The 25,096-nt window shown below is 41.2% G+C and overlaps 1 protein-coding gene across 2 annotated transcripts in view; it reads left to right on the plus strand.

Moving 5' to 3' along the window:
* EBPL (EBP like) overlaps window positions 1–25,096 on the plus strand; it is a 31,267-nt gene that overhangs the window by 2,748 nt on the left and 3,423 nt on the right. For both annotated transcript variants that reach the window (XM_016143104.2, XM_036228555.1), the window contains exon 2: window positions 20,511–20,580. In XM_016143104.2, coding sequence (XP_015998590.1) covers window positions 20,511–20,580 — 70 coding nt within the window. The remainder of the gene's footprint in view (window positions 1–20,510; window positions 20,581–25,096) is intronic.

Consider the following 25,096-nt stretch of genomic DNA (forward strand, 5'->3'; position numbering starts at 1 on the left):
GGACCAGATGATACCTGCATATGCAATAGGTACATTGAGGAGATGAACCCCCAAATTAGGCTCCCCTCTTAAATGGTTGCTGGTGACCTGCTTGTACTTCTCTCTGGAGTGAGACCTTATCTTTACTCAGGACTGTAAACAGTTCTTCTCTGGGAAAGAGGAGACAAAGTCTTTACTTTTATTACCCTGGAACATCTTAGGAGGGAGTGGTCTCTAAGCTTTACTACCCTAGACCGTCTCCTCATATAATTATGCTTGAGTTGGTGTAAATGCTTATGCTCAGAGACCCCCACACCGTGCAGGAATGGGAGATACTCATGGAGAATTCTCTTCCAGCATGGTTCATCATGCATTGGAAAGGATATTTAAAAACGGCAAGATCAGCAAAAAGCAACTGCAGTATTTTAGGAGTGAGATAAAGAGCTGAGCTAAGGTGGTGGTGAAAGTTAAAATGGGGAGGAAAGCTAATACAAGACACTTTCTAGGGGAGAATAGCTTATATATGGGTGTGGAGATGATCTTGGGGTTTAGAATCTGGCTGATGTGAGTAATGTCAATAATGTTAATAAAGCAGGAAAGTTACCTTTTAGATGTAATCACCCCAGTGAATCTGGGGTTCTGGTGTGTAGTTGACAGGAAATAGCCAGAAGACAATTAAAAATGTAAGATAGGCTGAAGAGAGAGTCAGGGCAAAACAGAGAGAGTTGGAAGCTTTTTACTGCATTTGAGGAAACAGCAGGAAGCCCTGGGAATGAGTGACTTTTTTGAACAAGGGAGAATAGAAGGCTGAGGAATGAGAGCAGAATGTTTTAAAAATGTCTGTATTGACCAATCAGGAAGTGGAAGAGACAGGAACAAGAGAAAGTGGGCAAGACCAAGAACCAGGATACTGCTGGGTCAAGGAAGGGTATTTCAAGGTCACTGAGCTGCTGCAGCACCATTAAAAAAAAAAAAAAAAAATTGAAGGCTGAGCCAGAGTTTCTGGGTCCAGCAATTAGGAAGTCCTTGGTAAGAGTGGTATTGTTTGAACTAAAGGTTAGGGTTTAGCAGATTGGGTAAGATGAAGCAAGGACAGCATATACAAGCCCTTTAAGAGTTTTGGTGCTGGGAGGAAGGAGAGTTCAAGAGACATCACAGGAGCAGGCAAAGGACTTGGGGTTTTGTGTAATATGAGAAGGTCTGAGTGTGTTTGTGAGCAGAGTGATCATGGAAAAGCGAAGGTGCCGAGAAGTGTGTTATGTGGCACTTGCTGTCTGGCACTGTGGCCGGCCACGTGAATTGACTTCTGGCAGAGCAGATTCTCCCTGAATCTACCACTTAATCCTCTCATCAAACCCCTCTGGCTAGTCACTTCCACACTTCCGTCACGGTGGAGCATGATGTAGGCTTATTCTTCAGGACGAAGGACAGTCGAAGGGGAAAACCTGGGCTTCAGTCGTTTGTCCATTCCACCTTAAATACCCATGCGTAGTCCTTTAAGAAATCCCAAGACCCAACGGCTGCTTAAGTCTCTACTAATTTGTGTATTTTGGACGTTGCCCTTTCCATTCAACATCACCATCTGTTCCTCACCTTCCACTACAATAACTTCAGCCTCTGATCTTATGGCTTTCTAAAAATTTCTTCCTCCTACAACTCGCTTTACTATTAGGTCTGAAGTTGCCTCTTAATTCACAGTCTGCAACTGTCTCCTGTTTTCCCTTTCTTTTTTTGGCATTGTCTTCTTCATCAGTTTTGCTCTGATATATATAGCCTCTCTGGTAAGTGAATTTATACTTCTCATGCTATTTGGCATCCTGGTGAATCCCAGTTGATTTAGCTGTATATTAATGGCAAAGCTTCATGATGGTTAATTTTGTGTGTCAACTTGACTGGGCCATGGGATGCCCAGATATTTTGTCAGATATTATTCTGGGCATTTCTGCAAGGGTGTTTCTGGATGAGATTAACATTTAAATTGGTATACTGAGTAAAGCAGATTGTCCTTCCTAATGTGGGTGGGCCTCATCCAATCAGTTGAAGGCCTGAATAGAACAAAAGGCTGACCTTCCCTTGACTAAGCAAGAATTCTTCCAGCCTGGCTACCTTCCTAACTAGGACATCCGCTTTCTCCTGCCTTTAGACTTGAACTGAAACAATAACTTTTCCTGAGTCCCAAGCTTGCTGGCTTTTAAACTAGATCTACACCATTGGGTCTCCCAGTTCTCAGGCCTCTGGACTCAGACTAGAACTACACCATCAGCTCCCTTGAGTCTCCAGCTTGTAGACTCACCTTGTAGATTATGGGACTTGTCAGTATCCATAATCATATAAGCCAATTCCTTATGATAAATTTCTTGACTAATGATAGATAGATAGATAGATAGATATTGACATAGATATGTACACACCCATATATACATGTATATCTATACACATATATAGATATAGATAGATGTATAGGTGTATTTGCCATTGGTTCTGTTTCTCTGGAGAACCCTGACTAATACAAGCTTGGAAATGGTGCCAAATTAAAAGCCCAAGAAATAGCACCTGTAACGACCCACTGTGGGCAGCCTTTGTACTTCTGCAGACCAAAAGTCAGTCTGTTTTCTAACAGCATGAGCAAGACATTTCACCCAGCAATAGGGATGGCTGTCTATGTGGCCATATTTCAGAATGGCATACTTTTTTCTGTTGTTCCTCACCCCCATTCCTGCCTCCCCAGGATGGCAGTCCCCAGAAAAGTAGAACATAGGGTAATACTTTTTGGGGTCCCAGGCCAAGATATCCTTTTTCTTACTAGTTGCATATTATTCCATAGCATGGATATACCATAATTTAACCAACCGAGCAACTTCAGGTTACTTCTAATTTCTTTTCCCACTAAAAAATATATAGATATAGATATAGATATAGATATAGATATAGATATAGATATTTCTGTTTCTACAGGACAAATTTCAAAACTGAGGTTCTGGGTCAAAAAGTATGTCTAAGGAGATACAAGTTTTATACCACAAATATGTCATGTGAGAAATAGCTCTTTTTTTTTTATTTATCAGGTTTTTTTTTTAAAGGTAAATATGTGAGGTGATGGGTATGTCAATTCAATGGTGGGAATCCTTTCACAATGTATACATATATCAAATCTCATGTCATATACTTCAAATGTATTAGAATTTTATTTGTCAAGTATACCTTAATAAAGTTCAACAAAAGTAAAATGAATTAGTTAGCAAAGCATCTATCCTGCCTAGGCGTAGGAAATAAATTCGACTGTAGCTATTAGGGGTCTTCTCTCTTTTGTAGGGTTTTATGAGAATCCAGGAAACTTGCCTGATTTCCAGGAAAACAAGGAGTATCTCGTCTCTGCCCCATCCTGATGCCAGCTGATGCCCTCCCCCTCTGACTAAACCTCACGTGTCCCTGAGGGATGACAGCTCTGCTGTGCTGTGCCAGCCTTGGGGATGGGAATCCGGGTCTCAGATCTGGGTTCATCTGCTGTAGCCTGCTTTTCCATGGGGCTCTTCATCTTTCCCTTATTGATCCGAAAGAGGTATTCATATGTTAGTACAAACGATTTCACTCACATTTTTGGCCAAGAAAGTATCTCCACTCCATTTTTTGACTAATCCGTTCTTTCTCCACTCATCTGAAATTCTACCTTTCTTGTATCCTAAAATATTTTTCATGCATAGATACATTTGGGGAATTTTTAAATGTAGTTCTATTTTATGAAACTTTTGGTTTCAGTCTGTCCACACTGTTTATTATTATTTAAGCATTATAGTGCATTTTAAGATCTGAGAGGGCAAACTTACCACTCTTTTTCAAAATCTTTAAAATGTATCATATCCTTCCAATAAACTTTAGATTCATTTTTCCAAGTTCTAAAATTTGGTATTTAGATTTGGTATTTTCTTAAATTTATAGATTTATTTGAGATTAAATAATATCTTTACAATACTGAGTCTTCCAAGAACTGAGTAGATCTGCTACAGTCTCTTAAAATTTACTTCAAAAATATTTTATATTGCTACCATGAGATATTTTTCCTTTGTATTCTAACTAATTATTATTGCTACATGTGGAAGCAATTAGGATATGTCAATGATAACCAGCCCCTTTTCTAAATTCTCTTTTCCCCCACTTCAGCTTTATTGAGTTGTAATTTACATACAATAAAATTCACCCATTTTAATGAATTTTGTAATTGTATAAAGCTGTGTAACCACCGTCGCAATCCCAGTATAGAGCATTTCCATCACTTTTTTAACAAGTTTTCTCATGCCCCTTTGAAATGATCTCAACCCTGACCTCTGGTGCTAGTATAAACTGATCTGGTTTCTTGTCATTAAAGTTTTGCTGTTCCTAGAATTTTACACAAATGAATCCTACGGGATGTAGACTTTTATTTAGCATAATTTACTGAATATTATACCAATATATCTATGTATCCATTTGCTAGCTCATGAACATTTGGGTCGTTTCCATTTTTTGATTGTTATAAATAGTGCTGCGATCAGTATCAGCTTACAAGTCTTTATGTAGACCTAAGCTTTTCTTTATCCCGGGTTAAGTACCTAGGAGTGGGATTCTTGAACTAGAGTAGGAACTGCCAAACTGTTTTTCCAGAGTGGCTCTACCATTTTCCATTCCCACCAACAATAGTTGAGAGTTCCAGTTGCTCTCAGTCCTCACCAGGACTTAGGGTCTTGGGCAGCTCGGGCTGCTATAACAAAAATACCGTAGCCTGGGTGGCTTAAACAACAGGCATTTATTTCTCATGTTCTAGAGGCTGGGAAATCCAAGTTCAGGGTGACAGAAAGGTCAAGTTCTAGTGAGGGTCCTCTGCTGGGGTACAGACAGTTGCCTACTTGCTATGTCCCCAGAGGTCTGAGAGAGAGAGCCCTGACTTCTCTAGCTCTTCTTATAAGGACACTAATCCCATCATGGGGCCCTACCCTTCAGATCTGATCTAAACTTAGTTACCTCCCATAGGCCCCACCTCTAAATACCGTCACATTGGGAGTTAGGTCTTTAACCGATGATGCGTTTGGGGGGCGGGGCAGACATGTTCAGTCCATAACACTTAGTATTGTTATTTGTTGTTGTCGTTGTTTTCTTTTCTTTTAGTCATTGTAATAGATGTGTATGACCAAAACATTCTCGTTTCAATTGCCATTTTCTGATGTCTAATGATGTTGGATATCTTTTCATGTGTGTATTTGCCATTTGTATATCTTTTACTGGGAAATGTGTTCAAATCTTTTTGCCCATTTTTAAATTAAATTTTTTATTTTGAGATAATTGTAGATTCACCTGCAGAGAGAGAATACATTTTACCCGGTTTCTCCAGTGGTAACATCTTGCAAAACTATAGTATAATATCACAGTGGAGGATATTGACGCTGGCATAGTCAAAAGGCAGAACTAGAAGCACACACTCAGTTTCAGACACTTATGAGGTTACAAATATGTCAACAGCCCCCAAGCCCCGTCCCTTAGGTTCTCCTGTGAGTAGGACAGGCAGTCAGTGGTACCCTGCATACCTAGTAAGGTTTGTGCAGTTGCTGCCACTACCTTGCAGGTTGCTGTGGCCAAAGAGATCCTAGGCTGTGATGCACCGCCATCACCACGACCCTGGTCATTGGGGCTAGGGAACTCCATAACCAAGACCCAAGCTGCTGGCAATGGCCCAGGCCCTGAGAATGACTTTGTACCTCACAGTCTATCTTGAGGAAGCTTAATGATGCCATCCAGGGCTCCAGCAAAGTAATGGCATTGCAGGTTGATGACCCCATGGTTGGAAGATTTTTGGCAGTTTCAGTGCTTTGGGCAGCTTCCTTGAGTGGGTGGGAACCTCCTTAATGAGAGGGATCCAGAGGTACAAGCATCACAACTCTCTCTCCAAATGCAGAGGGCGTCTAGGGCTGTGGGCGCCTCTCCACACCCTCAGTATGCCACCTCTTGTTCCCCATACTAGGTGACCAACCATCCCAGTTTCCAGAGACTGAGAGCATTTCTGAGATGAGTTGATCACATAGCTGTTCTTCTCCATTCGCTTCCTACCTTCGAACCTTTTCTGTGTATCCTTGACCTTCTTGTCTCCACCAGCTTTTCTCTATCCTTCTGTTGTTTCCTGACTTCTCTCTCCAGAATATCTGACTCTGAAATGTTTTATCCCATTTACCTGCAACTGTCAAAGATAAAAAAGTAGCAATCTGAAGACATCCAAACAGAATTCTGTTTATATTTCCACCAAGGCAGACACAACAGTTTCTAAAATAATACAAAAGAAGGGAATTGTGCAAAAGATGTAATCTTGTTTATCCCGTCTTTTTTTTTTTTTCAGTGTTTTGCTTTCAACTATTTGCTTTTGTCTTTCTAAAATGAGTATTTTATTTTTGAATCTTGTAGTGGATATCTTAAGTTTTCAAACATTCTTTTTTACATAATGTTTTTATTTTTCAATTGCAGCTGACTTACAATATTATATTAGTTTCAAGTGTACAACATCGCAATTAGACATTTACATAACTTACAAAGTGATCACCTTGATAAATCTAATACCCATCTGGCACTATACATACTAATTATTAAAATGTCATTGACTTTATTCCCTATGCTGTACTTTACATCCCATGACTATTTTTTAACTACTAATTTTTACTTCTTAATCTCTTCCCTTTTTTTACCCAGTCCCCCAACCTCTCTCCCATCTAGCAACCATCAAAATGTTCTCTGTATCTATGAGTTTGTTTCTGTTTGTTTATTTTGTTCTTTAGATTCCACATATAAGTGAAATCATATGGCATTTGTCTTTCTTTGTCTGACTTACTCCACTCAGCACAATACCCTCCAGGTCTATGTCTTTAGAATGATTAGTTACTTGTGAGAAAAGGGCATTTTACACATTCTGGGTGCACATGCACACACACGCACCCAGCAACCCAACTCCATTCACGTACCCTGGGAAAAACCCTGTCTGATGGCCCAAGGCACTTTTCATCACAACTTTCTGTTTAATCGTTATTTTCAGTATTCCTCCAGCTCTTTGTAAATTCTCTAAAGCAATGTTTCCCAAGTTTTTTTGAGGGTGTGGGGGCATTACTGCCTTTCTTGGGAGGCTTTGAGTCCCTTGGGACTTGAAGGGGGGATGGAGGGAATATACTATTCAGCTCATAACACATACATATGAGTAGACGGTATAGGATTAAAAAAAAAAAAAAAAAAAAAGCAGGCAAGAAAGCCAGCAAATAGCAGCAAGAGAAGCAGGCCCAGAGAAGAGCCTGTTCCATTTTTGCATCTTCAGAGGTGCACTGTCTGGCTGCAGAATTCATTTACAAAGCTGATTTCATCCTAAGACCTCAGATGTTTTAGGACCATCAGCTCCATTAGCCGGCTGAAAAGCAAGCTGGCTAGAGTTGGCTTTCTACTCATCTAGGGAGAATGTGTTTCCCCCTGTTCATAACGGTGGCCCCAAATCACAACCACTTTGTGGCAGAGATTCAAAGAAGCCTTTGTGTTATTCAAGATTTTATTTGCATAGTACGCTTCTTTTAAAAGTCACTGTTCTGCTTGAACACATGTTTATTACTTTTGGGAGACAAGGAGAAGGCAGCGTAGAGTGCCAATTTTGTCTTTAGAAAACAAGCTTCTAAAGAAAATGGTGTGTTTGGTGTAAAACCTGTTAGTGAAGCTCTTTGGAACAAGAACCTCAGACTCCTTTCCTCAGACTAACTTGCGTGACAAGCAGATACACATACATGTGTACTGGGGGACGTGGCAGCTCACAGGAACCCAGCAGAAGCGGAGATCTAGCTGGGCCTCGTGGAGTCGAATCGGAAGCTGGTTCTGAACCAGAGACAGTTCTGCTCTGAGATGACTTTACCTCCTCCTGGCTCCTCTCTGGGCCTGCGTCTCTTGCTGCTATTTGCTGGCTTTCTTGCCTTTTTTTTTTTTTTATCCTATAGCATCTACTCATATGTATGTGTTATGAGCTGAATAGTATATTCCCTCCACACCCCCAAAAAAAGCTGTGTTGGTCGTCCTAACCCCCAATACCTGTTAGAGATAGGCCTTTACTGAAGTAATTAAGTTCAAATGAGGCCAGTACAGTGAGCCTTCATCGAGTAGAACTGCTGTCCTTATAAAAGAGGAGAAACGTGGAAACAAAGACTCACACACACGTATTCCATGTGACAGTGAAGGCACAGATCATGGTGATGCTTCTGTGAGGAATGCCAGAGATTGCCATCGAACTACCAGAAGCCAGGCGAGGGACGTGGAACAGGTTCTCTCTCAGAAGGAAGCAACCCTGCTCACACCTTGGGTCTGGACGTCCAGCCTCCACAGCGGGGAGACAATAAATGTGGCTTTAAGCCACACATTTTTGGTTCTTTTTTCTGGCAGCGCTTGCAAACTAATGTGCTCTGCTCCCTAGTAATGTGTTTATTCATAACATTGACTTGTTCTTGACCTTTCGTGACCTCTGCTACCTATTAGTTTTCAGAATGAGTTTGGATTCATTGCCTGTTTCTCAGTTTGTGTTCCAGAAAGTAAGAGTTTCATTGGCCCAGCTCATCCGTCCCTCCTTGTCCTCTGGGCCAGTCACCTATAGCCAAAGGAGTGGCCGTGGCAGCAAAAAACATGGTTTCCCACAGCTGTCCACTCAGTGGGGTGTGGGGAGTGGACTCCCCTGCTGGGCACAGCATGCATCACAACTGACACCTCTGAGGGGGTGCCCAGTGCTGTGCATGGAAAAATGAGAGAACCTAGTCTAGTCCATCTCCCTCTCGAAATAGGAATTTTACTAATGACCCAGAAAGACATGAAGTCATCCACCCTTGTTTGAAAACTTTCAGTCAATGCTCTCTTTCCAAAATGAATAGCTGTAGTCTTCTCCTAAGTGGCCCCGTTCTGCCCTCTCTGTAACCAAAGCGGGTTTGAATCCTCTGTCCACGTCGAGTCCGATCGCCTTCCACCATGTCTCATGACGGGACTTCCTGGCGCTTTGCTTTCCTGTCACTCAGCTTCACAGATGCAAGAGGTCGCCTTTTCAGTGTGCTGCTGCTTACTCAGCACCGTTCCAGAGGGGTCTGGCATTACTCAGGAAGCCGAGGGTATGGGCTTCGGGTCCAACAGATGCACTCTCGAGTGCTGGCTCTGCCATCTGCCAGCTGTGAACCCTTGGGCAGTGCCCCTTTGCTTGCTGCAGATCCTTTCCCTGAGAAGGAGGGGAAGGAAGGAAGGAAGGAGACTTTCTGTCTCCATTTCCTTATTGTCTTAGTTTGTTCTGGCTGCTGTAACAAATTGCCACAGACAAAGTGGCTTATGAACAACAGACATTTACTTCTCACAGTTCTGGAGACTGGAAGTCTGAGATCAGGCTGCTACATGGTCAAATGAGGGCACTTTTCTGGGTTCATAGCCGATGCCCTCTCACTGTGTCCTCACTTGGTAGAAAGGGCGAGAGAACTTTCAGGAGCCTCTTTTATAAGGGCAATAATCCCATCAATGAGGGCCACATCCTTATGACCTAAGCAACTCCCAAAGCCCCACCTCCCCATACTATCGTCTTTGGAGTAGGATCTCAGCATATGAATTTTGGAAGGACACATTCCAAAAAGCACTTATCAATAAAATATGGAAATAATATCTTCTTCAAAGGGTTATTATGAGGATTAAATAAAGCTTTGTATCTTAGGGTAGTGCTTCTCACACTTGAACGTGCACAAGAATCACCTGGGGATCTTTTTACAATGCAGATTCTGATCCCATAGGTCTGGAGTAGGGTCCCATATTCTGCATTTGTAACAGGCTGACCCAGTGATCCCCATGCTGTGGCTCGCAGACCACATTTGAATAGCAAGGATGTAGGACACCTGGCACAGTGCCTGGCGTTTATCAGAGTTCAGTAAGTGTTCATTCTCTCCTCTGTTCCTTTTGTGACCCCATCCTTGCCATACTCCATACTTGGATTAACTTTTAATTTTCATCTAATCCCTGTATAATAAAGTAACAACGCCCATGTTCAGTTAAGACGAGGCTTGGAAAGTTTCCTTTCAAATCCTTAAACTGAGCAATAACAACTGTCTCGTCACAGAAGGGTACATTCTTAAAAGAGGACAAGTGTTTTTCAAGTCCTCAGGCAGACACTAAGCTGCAGTGTTGTAGGAACAATAGAACTTGTGTGGCTGTTTGATAACCGAAGCTCTGAAAGTCCCCATGGTCCACTGTTAATATTAGGTGACAGCCCATCTGCTGGGGCCAGTTCCATCAAATGGAAGTCCTCATCTCATTAAGTGGATGACAGCTGGGCAGCATACATTTATGAAGTCACTAAAGCCTCCTCATTGAGGTGCTGCAGGAGGCTGAAGCTGCTGATTCTTCCAGAAACAATGACGTATGCTATCACCATGGTATAGAAGAATCAAGTCTGATTAGGCTGAGGTTTTGTGAGTCAGATTAGAATATGTGAATGAATTTTGACAGGATTTATGTACTGATTCTATTCTTATTCCACTTTATACTCCCACTCTTAATAATGAATGTTGCACTGTTTTCTCTGGTTCTTTATTGAAATGTACTTTAAAAACAAACAAAGCAAAACAAATACATTCAAATACAAATTCAGCCTTTACAAATACAAACACAAAGTAAAAAAGAGGTTTGTGTTCTTTTTCTATTTCTTTATTTCTACAAACTTTTTTGTGCTAGATTTTTTTTTAGTGGTTGAAATGAGTAAATAGGGCATTCTCTATAAAGCAGTCTTTGAATTATAGATAGCAGTAGCTTACACAGCGCAAGCATTTATTTAAATCTGAGCTTTAACTTGTAGCTGTCTTAAAGTCTATAAAACACATTGTAAAAATTACATGTCTGGAGTAACTTAAGTGAAAAATGAGACTGGTCTTTGTTCCTTAATTTTATTAGCCATGATATATTATAGCTTTTAAGCTGCTTTGGTTAGCAGCTCAATTAGGTAGATATAGTCATGTTTTAGAGCATCTAATATGAACTTTCCTATGTTTTTCATTAATTTTATTTTTTTAATCGAGATATTTTTGGCACACAACATTATATTAGTTTCAGGAGTACAACATAATGATTCCCTGTTTGTATACATTGCACAATGATCACCACAGTAAATCTAGTTAACATCCATCACCACACATAGCTACAGATTTTTTTCTTTGATGAGAACTTTTAAGATCTACTCTGTTAGCAACTTTCAAATATACAACACAGTGTTATTAACTATAATCACAGTGCTACACATCACATCCCCATTTCCTGTTTTTAACCCAAAGTTCCTGACACAGAACTTTCAATTTTTTAAATAAATAAACATGGAATTTTCCTCATTGCCCTCTGGATTAATAATAGAACAACTAATAGGAAGGAGAAAATATTTAAATATTTATAGCTGCATGATAACATACATGAAACATTTCTTGAAGGCTGCCATGAAACTCAGCATGGGGGACTGGGGGTCAGGAGGCGAAGACTTTTACCTTCACTTTATGCCTTTTTGTGTAGCTTTTTAAAAGTTTCAGCATGTATCCCTTTTATAATAACATTTAGTAGTTAAAATAGTAAAGGTCCAGTGAAGTCCGCAGGGTGCGTGTGGCGGGGCAGGGCGGGGCAGGGATGGGGCACAGCCTTGGCCTGGTCAGCTGCGCTGTGACCACGAAAGAGCGTTTTCAGGAGGAGCAGAGCCTCACTTTGCGCAGCTTCTCTGCAGACCTGAGTGGGAAGAAAGAAAATGCGCTCAGCATATCACTCACAGCCAGGAGAACACCAGAGCTGGCATTTTGATGGCCGGTTGTTCACCAGAAGGGCATAGATAATATGAAGAGGGAATATGAATAATGAATTTTTTCCCTTTCTTTTTTAGTCACTACTATGGGCTCTCCTTACTTTTCAATCCTTTTAGTGCCAGTGACCGTGTCTGTGTTTGTGTCTGTGTGTGTGTGTGTGTATACGTGTGTGTGCACGCGCGCCTGTGCAGGACACTGTGGTGCTGGCAGAAGAGCCTGCAGAAGGTAGGCAGGTTTGCCCTGTGGTTTCTTAAGCATCTCGAATAAACCAGAGACTCACGGTAATGATGACTGTTGGAACACTGGCTTGTTTGACATTAAAGCGCATCCGAAGGAGGAAAGGCTAGCCAACGGCTTACTTTTGCAATGCTCTCTGCACGCTGTGTGCTCCAGGCCACTTCGGTTTGGCCTCCACCTCGCAGGTTTAGGCTGATGCAGACAACCCAGGCTGTTTTGGGTCTGGCAGGATCCTAGGAGAGCTAAGCCTCAGGCCATCTGGAGTCCAGGTGCTCAGTTCCTTACACCTGTGGTCCAGAGGCCCTGCTTGCATGCTAGAGGGACAAAGGCAGAGGACCCCTGGGGCCACAGGATCCCTCGTTGGGAGTCCAGAAACAAAGAGCACCTCTCTCTAAGCTAATGGAGCACAAGCGCTGTGGCTGGTTTCCTCTAGTCATGCAACAGTTAGTTGACTCTGACAAGCTGCTATGTATCTTTTTAAAATTAAAGTTTACTATCAAAAAGTTCAAACATTCACAAATGTAGAGAGAATAGTATAATGAACAGATTCAACATGTCCAGATTTTGCTGTGCTTGCTTCATTTGTCAGTTTATTCTTTTCCACCACCACCCTTCCTTTTTCTCCCTTTCTGCCTCCTTTTTTCTTTGGTTATTGCTGAAGTATTTTAAAGGGAATCCAGACCTCCTGTCATTTTACCCTCACATCCTGAGTAAGTCTGCCTCTGCAAATTCAGGTCATGTTTCTTAAGGGACAGATGTCCGCCCCTCAGACTGTTGTAGGAATTACAGTAGCACAGGAGTGCTTGAAGATGTCATCACCTCCAGTCAGTCACGGAGTCTACCCTGGTGGTCACCACGAGCTTGACCTTCTCAGGGCTCATGAACATGGGCAGGTATGAAACTCATGGCCCATGCTCCCTGGAAATGCTGGGACTTAAACAAGCTGTGACCCCACAACCCTCTCTGTGGCCCTCTCCCTGTACGTACTCTGCCCAGGCCACTGCTCAGGGACCTCACCAGTAAGATCAGTGGACATTGGTAATTATGAGTCTTCCAAGTGCTGTGCTCAAGGCTTCCCATTAGTATGAGACACTCTATCAACAAGTGAAATGTAGATCTAGTCTAACTCTGCTGATCATTCATTCAGTTACTCATTCATCAATCATTTATTGAGGCTGCACTACGCACCGTTTTTTTGATCAGGGAATCGAAAGCCAGAGAGGTAAAAGTAGCAGGAAATGTAAGAAATAAAATCTGTTGTGCTTGTTTTTGCTCAAGTTTGCCCAGCTCTCCAGGATGTAGCGCAGCACAATGCTCTTACCTATGCCCCTCTTCAAGCCCTCCTTCCCAGTTATAGCAATAATTGGGACTTTGCCCCTTACCAACATGTGGCTTTTGCTGCCTACCAAGTACCTTTCATCTGATCCTTTGAACCTCAGGGTTCTTGTTGAGCTCAGATGTGAGTTTTAGTTCAGATGGCTAGATCTTGAACATACATTATGATTACAGATTTTTCAAGCTGATAACTTTCCATATTTATTCTGTAAGTTAATATAAATTTCACACTTCAGAGCCTAGAAATAATTTTAATGATGAAGAAAAAATGCTTTTTGGTTCATTTGCACAAAACGTGAATTCCTGGAAGGAACTGTGTGTGTCACCATTCTCTACAATTCTACAGATAATTTTGGCCCTTGGCAAATAGTAACTAATGTTTTCAGTGACTTTGATCTAAGGCTTCTGTTTAGTTAGAGCAGATTTGGTTCAGAAGCGCCCCCGGCCCCAAATTATTAAGCCCATAATAACTGGTCTTATTCTGGAACTGGAGCCTCTGCCTCCTGTGCTTAATTTGCACAGCTTTGCATTGAGTCTATTACTGGTGCGGATTCAAGCACAGATAGTACAGCCTAGAACAGTAGACCGTGTTTGAACTTACATTCCTCATAGTGAGTTCCTTTAGGATAAGATCAGGCCAATTTCAGAATCACAGAATCTTCCAGAGACAGAACCTTGATATTGACACACCACTTTTTACTGTGTTCTTTTTCTGACTTTGATCTGATTGCCTTTCCTTTGGTGACCCACATCAGGACCTGATGGTACAGAGAAAGGGTATAGCCCTTAGAGTGGCCTTGAGGAAAGCATCAGATAGTTACTAATGCTAATGGTACATGGCCTATTTTATGAAGGAAAGCCAAGTGTTTGTGTGTTTGTTTGGCTCCCTTTTTACATAAAACACAAGGGTGGTGTCTCTATGCAGAACCAGATGCATAGGGCATCTTTCTAAGCAGTTCATTATGTGAACTTGTCATCAATTCAAGGTTGGTAAACACTAAACTCAAAAGAACATCCTGGAGTCTTGAGGATTCTAAGACAGAGAAGACAACATCTCAGATCCTAAAGGTGTATGACCTAATGGGGACTAGAGATCCATAACTGGCAGATAGTTGATGATTAGAAAAACAAATTTAGTAACAAGGGAGAATGAAAAAATCTTCATTAGATGTGGGAAGGTTTATTGAAAGGAGCGTTTGAACTAGGATTTGTAAAGTAGACCCTCAACGGGCAGATATAAAAGGAAGAGGTCTGTTATACACTCATAGGTCCCTGCTTGTTACAGATTGCCAGGTCCCCGTCTTGCTATTGCACATAGAGTTCCTTCTGATGAAAGGTTCTGGACCCAGTGTCAGAGTCCATGTTTTGCTCATGGCTCCAATTGCAAGTAGATTGGAAGTCACACCCAGTTTTAAAATAAGATCCACAATCCAATTTTAGGAAGTCCTTTGTCTTATAGATAGATGGACAGTGAGGCCTAGAGGAGGTCAAATTCAGCCCAGCCTCTTTGTCCCTGCTGACCAGTCCAGTAGATGTGTTTTTTCTAGAAAGTTCTCAGGACAAGCCAGGGAAATGGTATAGATTTCCTGCTGTGATTCTGCTAAAAATAAAAATTGATCGGTGCTCCTGAGTGGTAAAAGTATGCTTCCTACCATCATGGTGGGGTGGGCGGGGGGGGGGTCACTTTGGAAAGATAGAATTGCAAAGTGGACTAGGAGTACTTCTTGTTTAAAAACATTGCTGTTTATCTCATATGCCATTTTTAAAAATCTCCCTTAAAAATTATAATTTAAAAAATAAATAAAATTATAATTTTTATCTATAGTCGGAGAGAAAACACATTTACCAATTAAGTAACTTACAAAATGTCAAGAAAAAACAAAACAAACCAGCTTCAGAGCCTCTTTAGCAGAGGCTGGAATAGATAAGAAGATGGAAGATATTAATGAGATGGAGAGAAAGTCAGGTTTCTTCTCTCAATCAGAGAAAAAGAAAGGCAATTACAAACTGTATCATAAACAAAAATATAAGAAAGTCATGGCTGTTACAAGAGACTCACTTCAGATCGAAAGACACACACAGACTGAAAGTAAAAGGATGAAAAAACATTTCATTAAAATAAAAAAATAAAAAAGCTGGGGTAGCAATACTTATACCAGATGAAATAGGCTATATAACAAGAGACAAAGAAGGGCCCATTAATTCCACTTCTGGGTATTTATCTGAAGAAACCCAAAACACTAATTCGAAAAGAATTCATCCATACGTTCATTGCAACATTATTTACCATAGCCAAGATACGGGAGCAACCTAAGTGTCCATCAGTAGAAGATGGATAAAGAAGTATATGTGTGTGTGTATGTGCATATATACACACACACATACATAAATACAATGGAATATTACTCAGCCATAAAAAATGAAATATTTCCATCTGCAACATCATGGACGGACCTAGAGGGTATTATGCTAAATGAAAAAGAGAAAGACAAATACTGTATGATTTCACCTATATGTGGCATCTAAAAAAATAAATGAACAAACAAAACAGAAACTCATAGATGCAGAGAATACTTTAATGGTTGCCAGATGGGTGAGGGTAGGGAGTGGATGAAAAAGGGGAAGGGATTAAGAAGTACAAATTGAGAGAAGAAAAAAAATGGCATAGATGATAGAGGTTCTGTTCATCCCTCTGGCGACCAAATCAAAGTTGTGACGGAAACAAGGAGTAAACAGTGAGGAAAAATCACCTGGGATCTAGATGAACAAGCCATACAACTAGGGAGAAATGCAAGAATTCACCCTGCAATGGCAGAAGGTAGAATGGGGGGAGAATGCAGGGCTGCCCAGTCTGGAATGGCTCAGTGGGATGGAGACTGCAGCTGTAGCTGTGGCAGCAGCAGACACCACTTAAAGGGGCAGCGTCCGCCAGTAGACTTTCCCAGTGACAGACTTGCTTGCTCTGAACACCAGTGCTGATTCGGCTGCGCAAAGGGGGCACCATGAACTTACAGGGAGACATTGTCAGCGTGAGGGCCAAGGTGAGACTCACTCTGGGCAGAAGTGCCGGTGGTATCCATTGTTCCCAGTGTGTGGACACAGTGCTGCCATACCTGAGATGTCATCAAACTGGATAATGGAGTTCGCTCTGCCCAGACGATTCCCTAAAACCCCACCCCGCCAACTCGTGGCCCCCCACCTAAGCCACATCCAGGTGTATCCTCAGCGAGTCAGGTGCTCCTTGCTGAGCAGCGCCTAGACTCACACTGGAGGAGGCAGCTAGCCTTGGTTTCTGGTGTGTCTTTTTGAGGCAACTCTAAGCACAGCATCTGTGGATTGCTTGCTGAATCTTAACAAGTGGCCCCAGAGGGGTGGAGGCTTGAGCTAAATTTGGCCTGCAGCTGAACTCCTCTCAGGACTGTGCTACTGGATACCTACTTCACAAATCCACACTAATAAGACTGGGAGACTTAAGAGCTTTGCTTAGTACATAGAAACAGACATGGAAAGGCAGCCAAAATGGGAAGACAAAGAAACAGAAACCATATGAGAGAAAAGAACACAGATCCAGATATAATGGAGTCAAGTAATCTAACAGATGTAGAGTTAAAAACACTGGTTATAAAGATGCTCAATGAACTTTTGGGAAGTGTAGATAAATTCAGTGAGAACTTCAGCAAAGAGATAAAAAACATAAAAATGGAAATGGAAATTATAAAAGGGAATCATCTGAAATGAAGACACTATCTGAGATGCGAAGTATATTAAATGGAATAAACAAAGGAATAAACAATGAATAAAGTAAAGGATCATATGCCCTATCTGGAGGATGGGAAAGCCAAGGACACTCAATCAGAATGGTAAAAACAAGCCAAGACTATAAAAATAATTTAAGAAGCCTATGGGACACTATTATAGGTCAAAATATACATATCATCGGCATACCCGAAGGAAAACAAGATACTGAACAGCTTTTTGTAGAAATGATGGAAAACTTCCCAAAGAGGCCCACACCAAGACACATCATAATTAAAGTGCTGAAGGTTAACTATAAAGAAAGAATCTTAAAAGCAGCAAGAGGAAAGCAGATAATTATCGACAAGGGAGCACCCATAAGACTAGCAGCTGATTGCTCAAAAGAAACTGCAGGACAGAAGGGCTTGGCACAAAATATTCAATGTGATGAAGACCCAGGATCTACAACCAAGAATACTTTGTCCAGCAAAGCTATCATTTAGAGTTGAAGGACAGATAAAGAGCTTCCCAGACAAAAATAAGCTAAGGGAATTTATCATCACCAAGCCAGTATTACAGGAAATGTTGGAAGGACTTCTTTAAGAAGAACAAACATATATCAAAAACAGGAATAAAGAATGGTAACAATTACATTTCTATTAACAGATATCTCTATGGAAAAGAATTAAGTGCTCCAACTAAAAGAGTGGATGAATGCATAGGAAAACAAGACCCCTACATGTTACCTAAAGAGACTCACTTCAGATTAAAAGACACACACAGACTAAAAGGAAGGGGATGGAAAAAGATATTGCTTTGATGGACCTAGAAGGTATTTAAATCAGAGAAAGATAAACACTATATGATTTCACTTATACGCGAAAATCTAAGGAAGAAAAAGAACAAACTAATCAAAAACAGACTCACAAATATAGCAGACAATTTGGTGATGGACAGAGGGGAAGGAGGATTGGGGGGCTGGGAGAATGGGGCGAAGGGTTAAAGAAGTACAAATTAGTAGCTGATGGATGGTCACGAGCACAGCATAGGGAATGCAGGTAGCATTAATATGTTGGCTAGGTGGAGGGTCAGGGGAGGGAGGGAGCAATTGGAGGGATTGTTTTACAAACTGTATAGATGTCTAACCAATGTACTGTATACTTGAAACTAATTAAAATAAATAAATTTTAAAAAATCCAAATTGGCCGTTACAAAACAGTCTTGGGGATGTAAAGTACACCATAGGGAATATAGTCAATAATATTGTAATAACTGTATGGTGTCAGAGGGTACTAGATTTATTGGGGTGATTACTTTGTAAGTTATATAAATCACTACGTTGTTCACCTGCCAACTGTAATTGAAAAATGGAAAATTTTTTTAAAAAATAAAATGCTATGGCTCAAATATGAAGCAAACTAAAATATAGCATGAATTTGAGAAATTTATGAGTATAAGAAAGAATATTCCGTTTGCCACATTCTTAAGTGACAAGGAGTCAAAAGACTGGCTCTGTAGAGAAAGAAGCAGTGATCCATTATAGTGTACGATATTTACATAATCACTGTGTTGTATTTGCTTTTGATTGGATTTTCAGCTTTTAAAATTTAAAATAGGGAAGACAAACAGGATTACAGAACAGGAATGGAAATATAATCAATCTCAACCATGTGCAAGCAAAGTGAACAGAAGGTGAGAGTTGGGAATGAGGAGAGGGAGAGAGCTTGGTGGGGCTCTCAGGTCCCGATTGTACGGTAGGAAGTTTCGACACACGACACTGATGAGTGAGTAAGCTGAGGTTACAAATTTGGTTAACAGAAGAATTAAAGAGAACAATATAGCTATTGAAGGGGTTCAGTACATGCCACTCCAAAATATGCCACTTAGGCATATTGATTATTTTGAGCGGAAGGCACTGGAGAAACAGCAGGTGCAGGAAGGGCTCTCTGATTTCTCCCTTCCTTCCTAAAATCAGGTCTTAAAGTTTCCCCTGAGAAAGGTGCCATCCCCAGACCAAGAAGAGAAGAACATTCTTATCACCAGAGTCTGGGAGTCAAAGCCAAAATGAACCTGTACAAAAAGACCTACTCAGCTAACCCTCATCTTCCATTTGTTTCCCTGCAGATTTCTCAGTCATTTTCCCACAATTTACTGTCTCTTGCCCAAGCCCCTTGTATTCTTAGATCCCTGTAATTTGTCATTCTTTTTGTAAAAAGGCATATTAACTTTGGGGCCCAACAGCTTCTACAGATCTTCATTTTCCTTTTAAAGACTCCTATGTACAAGTAAAAATATTACATAAAATTTGTATGCTTTTCTACTGTTAATCTATTTTATGTCAGTTAATTCTTAGACCAGCTACAGAACCTAAGAGGGTAGAAGGAAGTTTTTCCTCCCCTACACTATCAAAAATTGGAAGGACGGGGAAAGGGAAGGGAAACAATATAAATTAAATAATTTTTCAGTATGGACAGTTAATAGATAACATCTAAAGAAACAACAGTATAAGTATAAGCTATGAAGATGACCCCCAGAACTGTAGACAATAGTGGTAAGTGGCAGTCCCTGGGAAGTGGTACTGGACGTGAGCAGGGCTTAGGCAGAGACACAGTTTTAATGTCATAAAAGCAGTTGCTTTGGCAAAAAGAAATGAGGAAAAAAAGTATTAACGAGTAACAAAATTTGTTCCAAGGATCAACATGACAATCAGATATCCCAGTAAATTCTAGTTAATTGGTTTTTGAAATTTTAGTTAAAGAGGTATCTCAGTGATGGGAAAATAACATGTAATTGAAGATATTTCATTATCTAAAGTTAACATGTAGCCCGTAAACATTTTAAATTTTCCTAAATTTTCCCTTATGCAGGAAATAGAACTAGTTCAACTGGGGAATAGAAATTTGAGTGCCACTTTTGTTAAGACAGAGCTTGGATTTTTATTTTTTTTATTTTTTTTATTTTTTTTTATTTTTTTTATTTTTTTTTTTGAGGTGAGATAAACTGATCTGCTGTGAGGTATTTCTCAAGAATGCAAAATCCCTGGGACAATCCAGAATGTAGCCTATTTACTATAACATTTAAACCCTTTCATCTGCAAAATTAAAGTTTCCCCTGAGAAAGGTGCCATCCCCAGACCAATAAAATAAAAACTTATTTTATTTTTCCCCATAAGAACACATCTCTCGTATAACGTTAGTCACTGAAAAATAGCTCTGGACTTATCCATTTGCAAGGTCAGGGAGCCAGGCAGGCTCCTGGATAGCACCCCATGGGGTGGTACAGGTGTGGTGCGGGTGGGATGGGGGAGGCATGCTGCCCTGTCATACTGTGTATCTGTGGTGCCATCCTGTGGTCGTGACGCTAAACTAGAGCATGTTTTCATTTTCTTGTCTCTAGGAAGGCCCTTTTGTCTATTTGTCTTTCATAGGAAACATTGCAGATTCTGATGGTTTGATTGCCTCGTTGTGTAAGTAATTTTAAATGTTTATATTTGAAATGTTTGAGGAGATTAATTGCAAATGTGACTGTCAATTAAATGAGTACCTGTATCCCATCTTGTATAATTCCATTTTTATAAAATGTCCAGAATACCCGAATCTGTAGAAACATTATAGATTAGTGGGTGCCCGTGGGTGTGGGGAGGGGAAAGGGGTGTTGGAGGGAAATGGAGGAGGATGACCGAATAATGGGTATAGGTTTCTTTTTGGGGGTAATGAAACCTTCTAAAATTAGATTATGGTGATTCAAATCTGAATTTATTAAAACTCACCAGCTGGGACACTTTAAACAGGTAAATTATATGGTACGTGAATTATATCTCAATGAAGCTATATATTAAAAATGTTCATAGTGCAAATTTAAGAGTTTACAGTATTTAAATGATATTTTTCATTCTTTTAATATCAATTTTCATATATATGTATATGTGTGTGTATAATGTCTTGTTTCCAAAAACCTTGCTCTACCAAGATATTAACTAGTTTTCTTACCTTCTTCATGCTCAGTATGAATCGATCACCAGTCTGTAAATTAGTATCAACTGCCTCCCGTGTGTTACATCAACACTGACAAATAGATGAGCTGTGCCACAGCCGGGTACTTTGCCACTATCATAGAACTGCCTTGTGCAGGATAACTTCTTTCAGATTTTGCGTCTGAAATTCTTCACTTTTTTTATCTCATTGCTTCCGTGGTTCTGAAATATATCCCCCAGCCAGGATCTGTGTTGGGACTTCTGCTCACCACTTGTGTTAGAATACTCTTCTAGAGAGTTGAGCCAGCTACAGTTAGTGCTCCTCAAAGGAAAACGTGGGTCATCTTTGATGCCTCTCAGGTCCGAGCCAGTGGTAGCTCAAGAAGCCCGGGCCCCGTGCCTGGAGTCCGGCTCCTTCAGTCCCATCAGCTGAGCAAAATGCAGCTGTGCGTTTCTGGTGAGTATGCTGATCAAATTATGCCTGAGACTTGCTGGGGACCCCCAGGGGCTAAACGACTCCAGCCTAAGTGATGGTCCTCCCACCCTGGCTGCCCTGCCTGGCATCAGAGAAAGGGGACAGGCCAGATTTGTCTCCGTCCCCTGAAATGCAAACATCTAACTCTGTCTTTATCAATCATCTTCAGTTTACATTTTCACCTTAAAAAAAAAACGAAAACTCATACAATGGAGGTGCCCTTTATTCTTGTGAAAGTGAAAATCCAATAGATAATATAAAGTAGTGCTGGACTTTAAAGAGTACTAATTCCCTGGGGGCTCTTGTTAAAATAGATTCTGGGATAAGGATCTGGAGTAAGGCCTCCCAGATGTTAATCTGCGAACTGTCCTTTGATTGATTAGGACATGGAGCAGGGCTGTTAACATTATGTAGACACCGTTAAAGAAGACTTATTCATGGCACTTGTTAAAGATGGGAAGGAAGACTTTACTCAAGAGGGACTACTGCAGCAGGGGAGAGAGATCAGGCTCAACTCCAAGTACAACAAGGACGGCTGGAGATTTATAGCCAAGGAGCAAAGTGGGGTCAGTGGATGGAAAAGTACTAAGAAGAAATGCCAAGGCCAGGAGGATTCTTGATAGACCCACTAACAGGATTGTTACTGAAGGCAGGCGGGTTTATAAGAAGTAGGGGGAGGGGGTTTAGGAATCTGATAAGGTAGCTGCACCCCCATGTTCATGGCAGCATTGTTTACAATAACCCAGATACAGAAACAACCTAAGGGTCCATCATGAATGAATGGGTAAAGAAAATGTGGTATACATACTCAATGGAATATGATTCAGCCATAAAAAGAAGGGAAACCTGCTATTTGTGACAATGGGTGTGGACCTTGAGGGCATTATGCTAAGTGAAATAAGTCAGAAAAAGACATGTACTGTATGATCTCACTTATATGTGGACTCTAAAAAACAAGCAAACTCACAGAAAAAGAGATGAGATTTCTGGCTCCCAGAGGCGAGGGTGGGGTATTTGGGTGAAGGTGGTCAAAAGGTACAGACTTCCGGCTATGAATCCAGCACTGAGGAGACAATGCGCAGCCTGATGACTAATTAATGGTGCTAGAAGTTGAGACAGTAAATCAATTCTAAGAGTTCTCATCAAGGAAAAAAAACCAAAGCATCGTTTCTTCATTTTTTTAAATCTACGTGCGATAATGGACGCTAACTGAACTTGCTGTGGTAGTCATCTCACACTATGCAAGTCTTATACAGTGCTGGATGTCGATTATAATCTTAAAAAATGGGAGGGAAGAGCGATCAGATATTGAGATTTGGGGACTTTCACTAAACTGACTGAGCAGGATTCTTACTAAACTGGACTAAACAGGCCAAGGACAGAGCCCAAGGTCAAGGCCTTATCGAGGAGAGGGCTTGGAGGAGTCAGAAAGTCTTTGTCACCCTCGATCATCCCCTAAATCTCCTAGTCTCCACGCTGTGGTCAAGGGCCCAGCCATGGCTCCCGAGACCCACTCCAGGCTTTAGCGTGCATCCTTCCCTCCAGACCTCTGCCCTAACCTGGCAGTTGGTCACAGCGTAAATGATAATGATCATAGCATTAATGTTATTAATGTTATTTGCCCTTTCGTTGTTCAGGTATTTAATCAGCAAAGAGATGGTCGAGGTTGAGTAGTAGATGAGGAGGGACCAGAGGCCTGGTACGCTGGGACTTAAGGGTAGCCAGGCCTGCCTTGACTGTCTGTCCCCCGCCCTGCCTTTCTCTCCAGCATTAACCTTGCTCCCCACCCCACCCCACCGTCTTCTTCAGCTTTGCTGAATTAAATATAGTTTCAGACCTACCATGTTCTCTAAGCTTCAAGCCTTTGCACATGCTCGACCCTGAAACACCATTCTCCTTCACCCAGTTCAGGAGTAGTCACCTCTTATGGTATGAGGTCTGAAATTAAGATCCAATATTCTGCATGTCTTGACATCTGGTAAACTCGAGAGGGCCTCGGATGGCCTAACTGCAAGTCTCTTCACCCTGCTGAACAACACTCTTTGTCTCAGGGATCAGCACAGTTCCTGTCCACCCCTGAGTAGTGAGTGAGCTTCCGTTCCCTGCCAGCCCTTGGAATTATTCACACAAGCAAACCAGTTGCATCCCGCCGGCCTGCCGCTGGAACTAGGGTCACCCCGTCCTCTTGTTATTACAGAGCCTGCCTCTCACAGCCCCTCCTTGTTCCCTCCGAGTACAACCACCACGTGGCCCTGCATAGCACAGCGACTTTTCCCCCAGGCTAAGCGTATATGTGGCTAAGAAAGTGCCATCGATCTCATCTGTCAGGTCATCCCCATAACCCAACCCTAGGGTGGACTCCCTCCCTCACCAACAGGGTGAAGTGATCAAAACACCTCATCTCCCTCGTCCGGCTTAGATGTCACTTCCTCCGTGACCATCACTCACTGAATGATTCGACCTCACTAAAATGTGAGCCGCTTGCAGATAGACTTTTTGTCCCAATTGCTACTAGCACAGAGCCTTCCCTATGCTCCAGAAGATTTGTCGAATTAAAGAATGAATGAAGGGTATTATATTTATGAATGTCTAAACACCCACTAATCTCTTAATTCCTAAAACATTGACATTCTACTTGTGATATTTTTAAGATTTGGATGCACTAAAGGGTACATTCTGCCTATTGTATATTACTTAAATTTATTGTATGTGCTTAAATTTGAAGGAAAAATTTGTTTTTGTTATTATGTTTTCAGTTAGTTCATGGCTCGCCGTTCTAAGGACAAGCTAGAGGGCTCCGCGTGGCCTGGTCGTGTTGTCCTTTCACAGAATCTCCTCTCAGCATGTGTCCCTGTGTTATCTCATCAAATGGCTAATCCTGTTTACTGGCCATTTCTTCTCTCGGAACAGCCTTTCATTAGAACCCTTTATCCCTGGCTGAGAGACCCTAACTCTGGCCAGGAAGAGACTAGAGCTTTGTGCTGCTCAGCTCAATCAGACCATGTTGCTAATTTTTAACCTATTCTTGATAATGTAAGAACAGTATTTAAAAGGCGAGAAGAGTTGAGGACTTTCACTCTATTTGAGGTCTTGGGACCAGCATGTGTCATTCTGATAAATTTTAAAAAAGGAAGATACTAAAGTGACCAGGGAAATCTAAGGTCTGACATGTTAGGGACTGGCAGCCGAGCATAGGCGTCCCACTGCAGTTCTGTGAGAACTTCTATGAGAAGTCATTTTACCAAAAGAAAAAAGTGTAGTTCCTTATTTTAAGACTATTGAGCTGCACCAAATTTAAGTCATGAGCAGAGGCAAAAATGAGACACAAAGTACCTGAGCAGGATTTTTGGAGAGATGCAAATAAAAGGAAGAATATGATGCCATTACTTTACCTAAGAAATCATTGAAAGTATGTGAACAACTCAATTTCACATCACCTAGATGTTTTCATGTTTTTCATTTACTTTATCTTTTTTATCGTATACCATTTCTCGGTACATCTCATAAATGATTATTAGTTGTACAGAGGAAAAC

This window comes from Rousettus aegyptiacus, unplaced genomic scaffold, assembly GCF_014176215.1.
Source record: "Rousettus aegyptiacus isolate mRouAeg1 unplaced genomic scaffold, mRouAeg1.p scaffold_m13_p_11, whole genome shotgun sequence".
Taxonomy (NCBI): Eukaryota; Metazoa; Chordata; class Mammalia; order Chiroptera; family Pteropodidae; genus Rousettus; species Rousettus aegyptiacus.